Source organism: Lemur catta, chromosome 1 (assembly GCF_020740605.2).
Source record: "Lemur catta isolate mLemCat1 chromosome 1, mLemCat1.pri, whole genome shotgun sequence".
NCBI classification, from domain to species: domain Eukaryota; kingdom Metazoa; phylum Chordata; class Mammalia; order Primates; family Lemuridae; genus Lemur; species Lemur catta.
The window spans coordinates 113,487,449-113,500,132 of NC_059128.1; the positions used below are offsets into that span (position 1 = coordinate 113,487,449).

The 12,684-nt window shown below is 51.5% G+C and overlaps 1 protein-coding gene across 1 annotated transcript; it reads right to left on the reverse strand.

The window, feature by feature from the left end:
- Positions 1 to 108: 108 nt before the first annotated feature.
- On the reverse strand, positions 109 to 12,659 carry LOC123636091 (adenylate kinase isoenzyme 1-like). Its single transcript, XM_045548825.1, has 4 exons — positions 12,560 to 12,659; positions 9,798 to 9,898; positions 1,621 to 1,812; positions 109 to 928 (listed from the first exon to the last, which is right to left on the reverse strand). Exons 1-4 carry the CDS (start codon positions 12,624 to 12,626, stop codon positions 863 to 865), a joined length of 426 nt encoding a protein of 141 aa, XP_045404781.1. The 5' UTR covers positions 12,627 to 12,659; the 3' UTR covers positions 109 to 862.
- Between the last annotated feature and the right edge of the window lie 25 nt (positions 12,660 to 12,684).

Below are 12,684 nucleotides of genomic sequence, written 5' to 3' on the forward strand. Positions count from 1 at the left end.
TTTTTGTAAGAACACAAATATAAAATAGTTTTCTGCAGGTGCATTGTGCTTTCTTAACTCTCACTCTCCCTCCTTGCTTTTTTTTGGTTAAATAAAGTGCTTTTTGTTTAAAAAAAAAAAAAAAAGAAAGGTGCATGCCGGCCGAAGTTGTGTTTGCTGGAGGAACAAGGCTCAGCCGGTGAGATGAGGTTCGGTCCCCCGAGACTTTGCCCTGCTGGTGCAGGAAGGGGATGGCTGGCTGTGCCCAGCAGTACTGTCTTCCCGAGCCCAGTTCACCCCCCCAAGAACATGGGCAGGAGGCCCCCTGGGACAGGTGTTCCCATGGATGCGGCTGCCACGGCAGAGCCAGGCGCTGTGCCTCACGGGGCGGCCTGGCCCCAGCCTATTTTGCTAAGGTTCGGAGCCCTGAGGTGGAAGCTGGCCTGTGCCCGTGCTCGGTGGCAGGCTACAGCCTCCCCAGGACTACGGGACTGGACAGGAGGTGGGAGGGGGCACTGAGGGGCCACCTGAGCTATCTGCCCTTGGGAGGGCATCCCGAGGCAGGGTCTCAGGTCAGGTCAGTGGTACCCACTGGCTGACAGCACCAAGCAGGAGCCACTAACAGCCACTGCCTCTAGTGGGGCTTCCTAGCCCCCAGGTCCTCAGCCAGGTGTGTCAGGCACCTGCCCCTGTGGGCATGCTTGTTGGTGGCCTCTGGTCAACCCACCTAGTGGGAAAATGCACCTGGGAAGAGAGAAGCTGTTCCTCTGAGGTCACGAGGGCATTGGCCCCCTCGCCAGAGGTCTCACCTCTAGGCCCCGAGCCCCTCTTGGACAGGTTCTGGGCGAGGGGCACAGCCAAGCCCCCAGCCCTTCCTGTCTCACTACAGACTTTCGATGACGGAGCAGCACTTGGCAAAGATGTTCTCTGGTGCCTCTTCTGCCAGGATCTAGGGAAGGGGGGACACATCAGGTCTGAGTCCCGAGGCAGGGACATTCTCTCCCACTTCGACCAGCCTGGGAAGAGCCCAGGCAGGTGAGGTGAGAGGGTCAGGAAAGGTGGGGAGAGCGTGGTCCCACGTTACTAACTGCTGTGCAGAGATGCTTCGGGGCGGGGGTGTGTGTGGGGAATCACCCTCCAACTCCCCTGTCCCCTCCTGAGGGAGCCAAGGCTGGTTCTGGGGAGCATGGCTGTCCCTAGATTGAGCCTGGGCTAGGGCAGGAGAAGGCACATCTCAGGTGTTTACCTTCAAGTGGGGACAAAGACATTGCCAAAGTCCTTTTGTCTTCCAAACTGGAAGGTACAGGAGCTGGGTGGGTAACCTTAAAAATGTTAAGCTATCACCGTGCCCACCTTGAGGATACAGGTGGGCCGATTTGAGCCGCACTGACTTTGACCCTTGGCCATGACCTTACATTCTTTGGCTGGGTTCTAAAATGTCTTGGCAGCGTTCTGGAGTCAGTCATCGTGCTTAGACCTTAAACACCATCATAGCCCCGAGGGCTACAGCCTGCACTGCCTCCCAGAAGAAAGGACAACCCCCAGAGTACACGCCTCGAACCAGCCCCCCGGTGACCCCAGGCTGCTCAGGCCCGACTCACTCCCGGGGGGCCGGGGCTGCAGCGAGCAGGGAGCACCTACGTTTCGCAGCAGGTTCTGCTGGTAGAAGGTCAGGAGAGGCTCGCACAAGGTGTAGTGCGTCTCCAGGCGCTGGTGGATGGCTGGCTCCGAGTCGTCCACCCGGTGTTCTACCTGGCCCCTGTGCAGCACGCGCCGGACCATGGTCTCCATGCAGCAGTCGAACATGATGACGACGTTGGGGGCCCGGCCCACCTAGGCACCCAATCAAGGGGACCGTGAGGGTGGGGCTAGGTGCACTGGCCCTCGAGCCCCAGCTCCCCCAAACACCGGCCATCTAGGACCATCACACAGGCAGGTAAAACATCATCGGGCCTCCCTGGCCTATTTTATTTTTTTACTTTTTTTATTTTTTTTTATTTTTTATTTTTAGTAGAGACGGGGTCTCACTCTTGCTCAGGCTGGTCTCGAACTCCTGACCTCGAGCGATCCACCCGCCTCGGCCTCCCAGAGCTAGGATTACAGGCGTGAGCCACCGGCGCCCGGCCTATTTTATTTTTTTAGTTTTGAGTTTTACATAGTTATCTTCTGGAGACACAGCACAGGCTGTTTGCAGCCAAACCACACAAACACACACACACACACACACACACGCACGCACACACACACACACACACACACACACACACACACACGCAGGAAGGAGGGAAGCGTCTCCTCGCTGTCCCCAGCGACCCAACTTCACCCTCCCCGGAGGCAGCCCAGCCACCGGCTCCTTGCGTCTCCCTCTGCAGCTCTGTCAGGTGTGTAGAGTACAAGCAAATGCGGTCCTAATGTTCTTTCCCACCTTTTTATACAAACGGGAAAGACACTGGCTTGCATTTATACAACCAGGAAAGACACTTCTTTCATTTAGCAGAGTTCAGATGGTTCTACGTTGGCATGTAAGGCATTTGCTGATCCTTTTTGTTGTTGTTGAGACAGGGTCTCGCTCTGTCTGCCAGGTTGGAGTGCAGTGGTGTTATCATAGCTCACTGCAGCCTCCAACTCCTGGGCTCAAGTGATCCTCCTGCCTCAGCCTCCTGAGTAGCTGGGACTACAGGCATGCGCCACCACACCCAGCTAATTTTTCTATTTTTGGTAGAGACAGGGTCCCACTCTTTTTTTTTTTAATTTTTTATTCAGCTTTGTTCTGTTGCCAGGATAGGGATCTCACTCTTGCTCGGGATGTATATATTTCTATTTAACCCAGCAATTCCACTCCTAGGAATCTACCTCAAGGATACTAGTGAAAAGATGAAATGAGATGTGGTTATTCTTTAGTGTGGCATTATCTGTAGTGGCAAAGGATTGGAAACAACTTCCTGTCCATAGGAGGTCAACTGAATGCACAATCGTGTGGCCACATGATAGAATACTACGCAGGTGTAAAAAGGAACAAGGAAGCATGGGCGTGGTTGCTCACGCCTGTAATCCTAGCACTCCGGGAGGCCAAGGTGGGAGGATCGCTCAAGGTCAGGAGTTCGAGACCAGCCTGAGCAAGAGCGAGACCCCATCTCTACTAAAAAAATAGAAAGAAATGATCTGGACAGATAAAAATATATATACAAAGTATATATACAAAAAAATTAGCTGGGCATGGTGGCATGGTGGTGCATGCCTGTAGTCCCAGCTACTTGGGAGGCTGAGGCAGAAGGATCACTTGAGCCCAGGAGTTTGAGGTTGCTGTGAGCTAGGCTGATGCCATGGTACTCTAGCCAAGGCAACAGACTGACAATCTGTCTCAAAAAAAAAAAAAAAGGAACAAGGAAGATCTCTTAATGCTGATGTGAGATCTTCAGGATCTATTGTAAAGTAAAAACAAAGTGAAGCATCGTGTATATATAGAATGCAAAGGAGAAACACACACATGCAAACACCTACTTCATATTTACAAAAAGAAAGAGCAGGCTGGGCACAGTGGGTCACGCCTGTAATCCCAGCACTCTGGGAGGCCGAAGCAGGAGGATCACTGGAGCTCTAGAGTTCAAGACCAGTCTGAGCAAGAGCAAGACCCCATCTCTACTAAAAATAGAAAAATTAGCCAGGCATGGAGGCACCTGTAGTCCCAGCTACTTGGGAGGCTGAGGCAGAAGGATCACTTGAGCCCAGGAGTTTGAGGTTGCTGTGAGCTAGGCTGATGCCATGGTACTCTAGCCAAGGCAACAGACTGACAATCTGTCTCAAAAAAAAAAAAAAAGGAACAAGGAAGATCTCTTAATGCTGATGTGAGATCTTCAGGATCTATTGTAAAGTAAAAACAAAGTGAAGCATCGTGTATATATAGAATGCAAAGGAGAAACACACACATGCAAACACCTACTTCATATTTACAAAAAGAAAGAGCAGGCTGGGCACAGTGGGTCACGCCTGTAATCCCAGCACTCTGGGAGGCCGAAGCAGGAGGATCACTGGAGCTCTAGAGTTCAAGACCAGTCTGAGCAAGAGCAAGACCCCATCTCTACTAAAAATAGAAAAATTAGCCAGGCATGGAGGCACCTGTAGTCCCAGCTACTCGGGAGGCTGAGGCAGGAGGATCACTTGAGCCCAGGAGTTGGAGGCTGCAGTGAGCTCTGATGACCCCACTGCACTCCAGCCTGGACCACAGCAAGACTGTCTCAAAAAAAAAAAAAGAAAGAAAGGAAAGAAGGAAGGAAGGAAGGAAGGAAAGGAAAGGAAGGAAGGTAGGAAGGAAGCATGGTAGGAAGGAAGGAAGGAAGGAAGGAAGGAAGGAAGGAAGGAAGGAAGGAAGGAAGGAAGGAAGGAAGGAAGAGCAAAAGGACAAACCAAGAACTAATGGAAAAGGATCCCTATGGGGGAAATAGGGGAAAGAGGGTGCAAACTGGGGTGGGAGTACACAGGGATAGAAACAAGATCTCTCTGGATGTACCTTTCTATGTGGCTTTGACTTTGGAATCATGAAATAATTTACCAGTTCAAAAATTAAATTTAGAAAAGCAATCCCTAAACATTGAAAAACAAACTGAAACAAATGACCCAACTGTGTATCAATTTCATTACATAACTACACAGAGAAAATAATTATTTCAAGTGACCCAGTATTTGTACTGTGCATCCATGGAGGAAGAGTCCGCCCTCCATATCTGTGGGCTCCACATCCATGGATTCAACCAACCAAAGATTGAAACTATTCAGGGAAAAAAAAAATTAAATCTGTACTGAACAAGTACAGATTTTTTTTTCCTTGTCATTATTCCCTAACAATACAGTGTAACAAGTATTTACATAGCATTTACATTCTATTACATCTTACAAGTAACCTAGAGAGGATTTAGTGTATGGGAGGAGCTGTAGGTTATATGCAAACACTACCCCCATTTTATAGCAGAGATTTGAGCATTCGTGGATTGAGGCATGCAAGGGAGGGCCTGGAGCCAAGCCCCACCAGATATCTCAGGACAACGGTTTTTTGGTTTTTTTTTTTTTTGAGACAGAGTTTCACTCTGTTGTCCAGGCTGGAGTGCAGTGGGGTCATCAGAGCTCACTGCAGCCTCCAATTCCTGGGCTCAAGTGATCCTCCTGCCTCAGCCTCTCGAGTAGCTGGGACTACAGGCGTGTGCCAGAACGCCTGGCTAATTTTTCTATTTTTGGTAGAGACGGGCGTCTCACTCTTGCCCAGGCTGGTCTCAAACTCCTGACCTCAAGCAATTCTCCCACCTCGGCCTCCCAGAGTGCTGGGATTACAGGCATGTGCCACCATGCCTGGCTAATTTTTTTCTATATGTATTTTTACCTGTCCAGATCATTTCTTTCTATTTTTAGTAGAGACGGAGTCTAGCTCTTGCTCAGGCTGGTCTCGAACTCCTGACCTCGAGTGATCTTCCAGCCTCGGCCTCCCAGAGTGCTAGGATTACAGGCGTGAGCCACTGCACCCGGCCAAGACTTTTTTTTTTTTTTTTGAGACAAAATCTCACTCTGTGGCCCGGGCTAGAGTGCAGTGGCATCAGCTTAGCTCACAGCAACCTCAAACTCCTGGGCTCAAGTCATCCTCCTGCCTCAGCCTCCCAAGTAACTCAGACTAACAGGTCCCACCATGCCTGGCTAATTTTTTCTATTTTTAGTAAAGATGGGGTCTCACTCTTGCTCAGGCTGGTCTCGAACTCTTGACCTCAAGCGATCCTCCTGCCTCAGCCTCCCAAAGTGCTAGGATTACAGGTGTGAGCCACTACGAGCAGTCCCATATGGGCTTTTCCACTCAGGGAACACTGCCCACACACAGAGGCCACAAACACTTCCTTCTCCTGGCGAGGACAGCAATGGTGACGTGGTGTCTTTGGTCTCTCCCATGCCTCCTGGGCAAAGCCACTGGTTGATTCAGACTGTGTTTCCCACATCTGCAGAGGGCCAGTGTTTCAGATTTGGAATTCCATCAACTTCCTTTTTCTACTTAACTTTTTTTTTAAAGACAATGATATCACTTTGGTCAATGGAAAGTCAATGTCACCTGCAATGGCGGTAACAGTAAAAATATTAATGAATACACACCAATGTTGATTTCCTGAATTTGATGTTGGATGACCGTCAGGACATCCTTATCATGGGAGCTGGGCAAAAGGTGCATGGGGCCTCTCTGCTATCTCTGTAATTTCTTGTGAGTCTATCATTAATAAAGAGTTTTTAAAAATATATAAGTACTGGGTGTGGTGGCTCGCATCTGTAATCGCAGCACTTTGGGAGGTCAAGGTGGGAGGATTGCTTGAGGCTAAGAGTTCGAGACCAGCCTGGGCAACATAGCAAGACCTGGTCTCTACAAAAAATTATAAACTAACCGAGTATGGTGGTGCATGCCTATAGTCCCAGCTACTCAGGAGGCTGAGGCAGGAGAATCGCTTGAGCCCAGGAGTTCAAGGCTGCAGTGAGCTATGATGACACCACTGCACTCTACCCAGGGTGACAGATTGAGACCCTGTCCAAAAAAACAAAAACAAAAACACAACATTCTCAAATCCTCTTTTATTCCACATTGCAGCTGGCACTTTCGGAAACACCAACCCAGACAAGTGGCCTCCTGTCCCTGGGTGTTTTGGGGACTATGCCTGGATGCTCCCACATAGTCCAACCTAATTATAATAATCAGAGCTGCACATGCATCCCCTGGGCATGTTCTCCCCACTGTGCCATGAGCGGGAGTGGAGTGGAGTGGAGTGCTGCCGGGGGGCAGGAGGGGTTGCTGCGTATTCATTCGACCTACACTTACACACGGCCACCACGGGCCATGCCAGGCTCCGAATATAAGCAGCCTTGGGCCTCGGCCCCTTGGAGCTGGCATTCTCGTGGCAGATGTGATTGAAGCAATCACACAGACATGTGAAACTGCCACCAGAACAAGCTCACCCTGCCCCAGGTCGTAGAGATGCTTCCAGTTTTTCTGTCCATGTTGGCAGAAGAGGAAACAGAGGCTCCAAGAGTTTAGTCATTCTCATGGGCTACAGGATAAGGGAGGAAGTGGCCGAGTGGGATTAGAACCTCCGACTCCAAAAAAGCTTAACCAGGCAGCCCTATCGCCCACGGGGCAGGAGGCAACCTCAGGAAACCTTTCCTCCTTGGGCTTCGGTTTCCCCATCTGTAAAATAGGAGTTACAGCTCTGGGGATGCCGGGCAACTCAGAACCTCTGGGCAGATGCTAAGGCAGAGGCCACCACAAACTCAAATGCCTGCAGGGAGGACGGCACACCCCTTCCATGGTCTCCCGGTGAAGAGGTTACAATCTGGACGGGGGAGTGGGGCTGCCTGGACTTCAGTCCTGCCTCTGCCACCTCAGTGGTGTGACCCTGGGCAAGCTCCCCAATTCCACTGCGAAAGATCAGGATGCTAATGGGGCAGGCGCCTGGAACATTCAGGAAGATGAGTTCATCCGTGCAGTGTTGGGAGCAGCGCTGGGCTGGGTGAAAGCTCAGGGAGCATTCATGCTGCTGTTGCCATGGGGACGTGCAGGCCTCGCGTTGCCAAGTCAGTCGGTTTTCAAGAGGAGCTGCGGGTTTTGATGTGGAAGCGCCCCATTGTGGAGTGTTGGCCGAGAATGCAAAAAAGGAAACGCGAAAGGCTGCACGGTCCAGACCCAACACGTCGGTGGTCGACCAAATGGGGGTCGGGGTTTGCAGCCTCTGCTCTGAGACTTTGCGGCCACCTGTGGAATCCCTCAGTTGGGCACCTGCTGTGCTGGCCTGGGTCTGAGGCCGGCAGAGAATCGAATTGGCCTTTGCCCTCAAGGAACTCCCAGTCCAGGAGAGGGCGCCCGAGACTTGCTCATTTTTTTCCTTTCCTTTTTTCTTTTCTTTTTTTTTTTTTTGTTGAGACAGAGTCTCACTTTGTTGCCCAGGCTGGAGTGCAGTGGCGTCATCATAGCTCACTGCAGCCTCCAATTCCTGGGCTCAAGTGATCCTCTTGTCTCAGCCTCCTGAGTAGCTGGGACCACAGGCACATGCCACCATGCCTGGCTAATTTTTTTTTCTTTTTTCTTTTTAGAGATGGGGTCTTACTCTGTTGCCCAGGCTGGTCTTGAACTCCTGACCTCCAGCGATCCTCCTGCCTCAGCCTCCCAGAGGTGACTTGTTCTTTAACCTCATCAGAATGATCTGGACAGAACTGCTTTAGTGGAGGAGTGAGCAAAGGGCAGGGCTCTGTCCCCTGCCCATGGGGAGTGCTGCCCCAGCCCCCATGACCTCTGATTCTATCAAAGTGCCAGGACTTCTTCCAAAGGGATTTTAACTGGGATCTAGCAAGTCCTAGAAAAGCCTACAAGGCCTGCAGGGCAGTTTCTCTTTTCCAGCTTAACCATTTCTAAACGGAATCGAAGTGATCCCCCCCATCCCCTACAGGTCCACAGTGTCATTGCTGTTCAGGTGCTTGCCCAAGACCTTTCAAAAAGTCCACACTGATGTGTAAAAACAACCTGGGCTGGGTGCAGTGGCTCATGCCTGTAATCCCAGCACTTTGGGAGGCCAAAGCGGGAGGATCACTGGAGGCTAGGAGTTCAAGACCAGCCTAAGCAACATAGTGATATCCCTGTCTCTACAAAAAATAGAAAAATTAGCCAGTCGTAGTGGCACACACCTGTACTCCCAGCTACTCTGGAGGCTGAGCCAGGAGGATCGCTTGAGGCCAGGAGTTTGAGGCTACAGTGAGCTATGATGATGCCACTGCACTCCAGCCTGGGTGACAGAGCGAGACCCTGTCTGTAAAAATTAAAAAAAAAAATAAAGGCCAGGCGCAGTGGCTCACGCCTGTAATCCTAGCACTCTGGGAGGCCGAGGCAGGTGGATTGTTTGAGCTCAGGAGTTCAAGACCAGCCTGAGCAAGAGCGAGACCCCGTCTCTACTAAAAATAGAAAGAAATTATATGGACAGCTAAAAATATATATCAAAAAATTAGCCGGGCATGGTGGCACATGCCTGTAGTCCCAGCTACTCGGGAGGCTGAGGCAGGAGGATTGCTTGAGCCCCGGAGTTTGAGGTTGCTGTGAGTTAGGCTGATGCCACGGCACTCTAGCCCGGGCAACAGAGTGAGACTCTGTCTCAAAAAATAAATAAATAAATAAATAAAATAAAAAATAAAAATAAAAAAGCTGAAGAAATTCAAATTCACTCCAACTTGCCCAGTGCCAGCTCCTCCCCCTCCACTCAGCATTCCAATGTCCCCCTGTCACCACGTGGACCGCACAACCCGAAATAGCCCACTCCTGTTCCTCCAGATCGTCATTCTGTTTGCTGTTGTTCACTCCCCTTAACCACGACCAGAAATGTCTTTGTTGAGAGCAGGAGCTGCGTCTGTCTTGTGAACTTAGGACAAGGCTTGTCCTAAGAACTATTCAGAGATGGGGGGGGTTAATAAACTGATGAATGAATAACTACATTCATTCATTCATTGGGAGGAGGCTGAGCCCACCTGCTACTCAGTGGGCAAATGATTCATCCACCAGGTGCCAGGAACCAGGCAGGAAGATACTGAAATAACTTCCTCCTTGTCCTCAGAGAGCTTGCTAGTGTCTTTCCTGGGTTCTAGAAGCTTCCAAGGCCCTGACTGTCCCTTGATAACAGAACGTTCCATTTTCCTCTCGGCACCTCCTCTCCCCAGAGGCTCAGCCCCCCTGGTCTGCAGGCAGCACAGCCTTACCCCAGGTGGGGAGGGACACACACGTGCACACACAAACACACATACGCACACACTTTGGGGCCACTTACGATGCGCTCAAACTCCTGGGCCTGCTTCAGCTCCCGGGGGAAGCCGTCGATGAGGAAGCCCCGGCTCTCCGGGTGGGACAACATGTTGTCACTGACCATATCTAAGACGATGCCCTGGAAAGGAAGGGGGTGGATTCAGTGCCCGACGGCCTGTCTCTTCCCCCGAACCTCAACCTGGGGTGTCCAGTTTCTACAAGGGTTAACCTAGCAAGCTCTGGTCCTCAGGTGATGATGAGGTGACAATGTCCACTAAGAGCGCCCTGGATTCTGGGTCTGCTCTGATGTCCTAGGGAGACCACTGCTGAGAACTGGGTGGCCAGCAGATGACTAGGTGGGTGTCTGCCAGACGCCGGGCTTGCTGGGTGTCATTTAATCAGTGTATGAGGTACTGAGTTTCCCTGCATGTTACAGGGGAGGAAGCAGCTTTGGAAGGGGCCCGTGATAATTGCAGAGTCACGAAGGTAATAAACACTTGCTGATTTTATTGTGTGATTCTTAAGTGCCAAGTGTTCTGCTAAAAACGCTTGATAGGGGTGATGTCATCCCAACCTCTCTACGGCTTTGTGATGTGGTCTCCCCATTTTACAGACAAGAAAATAGAGGCTCAGCATGACAAGGTGACGGCCAAGCCAGGAGCTGAGGTCTTCCTGGGTGGCTTATTCCAATGTACCCTCTTCCTCCCTCTCCTCCTGGCCCGTGAGCTCTCACCGTGGGCACCAGGGGCCCCTGCCGCATGATGTCATGGATCTGTCAGCCCCGATGGGTGCCTCTTTGGGCCTCCTGCCGCAGCTGCTGGCCCAGCCCCACGTGGCAGAGGCCATACTTGGTGGCCATATACTTGCACTGCATCCCTTTGCCACAGCCTGGGCCACCCATCACGAAGATGATCAGGGGGGACTTGAGGATGTCTGTGGTGCCGGGGAAGAGGGAGGGGGTGGGTTAGTGCCTGGAGTTGGGGCAGGCAGTGGGCCTGATGTGATTGTGTCTACAGGTTAGTTAGTAGAGCATGTCCTTGAGTGACACTGGATGCAGGTCTCTTGGCATACCCTCTTTTGCCCTAGAGTGGCATTTGTAGGTACATGTCTGTGCCCAACAGTATAGCCAGGCATGTTGTGAGTAGGTGCTGCTGTGGATGAAGATGTGAACTTGAACCTGCAGTCCCTTTGCACAGGGTATCTCCCTGAAGCATCACAGTGACTCTATTATCCCATTTCACAGTTGAGGAAACTGAGGCTCATCCCATACCCCCATCCCCTGCTTTCATTCTGTCCCAGCCAGCCCCAGGGGTCTCCTTTCGGATCCTTGAACTTGCCAAACTTATTCCTCCCTGGCTGTTTCCTCCACCTGTAAAATATCTACCTGGCTCTGTTCTGTAAGGAAATTTCTTGCTAACCTCCCATAAGCAAGGACATGCAAATTGTACCTATGTCTAGCACCTAAAACTAAGTCCTATTCCATTCCACACTAATAATGAATTACAAGTTTCTCTCACAGGTGACAGAATGGGAGACAAAACAGAATCAGACATTCTTCCACCTACCCAGGGATATCTACAAAATCAATGCTTCCTTCACTCCCAGATTTTATGTAAAATGTAGATTTCTTGGGCCTTGAAAGATTGTAGCCACTACGTCATCAGCCCTCCCTCCCCTCATCTTTATCCTTCTCTCTTTAAATGCCTTTAAAATGCTGAAGGTTTCAACCTCCCCATCAGAAAAACAGCTTGTCTGCGGTGCGTGTTTGTTTTTTCCAGGTGCGTCCTCAAAATCTTGGCTTAATAAACCTCCATTGATTGATATTTTTTGCCTTGGTCATTTATTTCGGTTGACAGTTCCTTCTGGTCACACCTCAGCCATCAGCCCTTCTCTAAGCCCTGTCTAAAGAACCTCATTTCCTCCACAGCAATGGCCACAGTCAGTCCTGATTTCCCGTTTCCTTGTTCTTGGTCGTTCCTCCATCCCCCGCCGTCCCCCCGCCTCGTGCCAGACACTGTACCCCATGAGGGCAGGGACTATTTCTGTCGCGCTCACCCTGTATTCCCAGTAGTTGGCACAGTTCCTCCCATCTAGTAGTGGATGAGGAATAAATGAATGTCCAAGGCTACCAAACACATCTACGGAATCTGTCGTTTATGGTCCAGTTTTTGTGCTTTGCTTAGCCAACTCCTATGCAACCCTCAGGGCCTAGCTGAAACCTCCCCTCTTCCCTGAGCCCTCAGAGCCGGCTGTGCTGCTTCTGTTCCCTCCTGGGTTGTAGATTCCCATGTTATGAGTCTGTCTCCTCCACCCCCCTGTGACCTCCAAGAGGACAGGGAGCTGGTTGGGCAGATTCTCTCCTTGCTAGGCCCAGAACCCAGCAGGTGCGGGAGCATATCCCGGAGGGGATGAGGAAGGGCTGAGCCATGAGCATGCGCAGTTGTGTTACTGCCATGGCGGGGTGTCTGCCCCTCCCTCCCTATCCTCGACAGCCTCCTTCCCCTTCTCCCAGTACCCCAGCCACCCTGCCATGTTACCCTTCTCCTGCGGCCTCAGAGGCCTGCCTGTCTGGGGCAGCTTGGACCTGCACAGACCCATCCCGCCGGCAGCCCCTCGGGGTGGTCACGTCCCATCCCCACCCAGGCTCGGACCCCTCCAGGCTCAGCTCAACGTCACAAAGGACCCTGCCCCAATCACTTTGCGGGATGATGGGGTCCCCTCCCACCCTAGAGGAGGGGCAGGAAATGAACCCCAAGCATGCTCAGGAGGAGCGGGGTTCGACCCCACCGAGTAAGCCTTGGTTGCTATGGTGATGCAGCCTCCTTGGACTCGCTTCCGGAGGGCGGTAGCTCATGCGCAAAGCGCCCGGGAAGCCACGAAGAGGGACTCCTTTCTACCTCCCTACCCAGGAT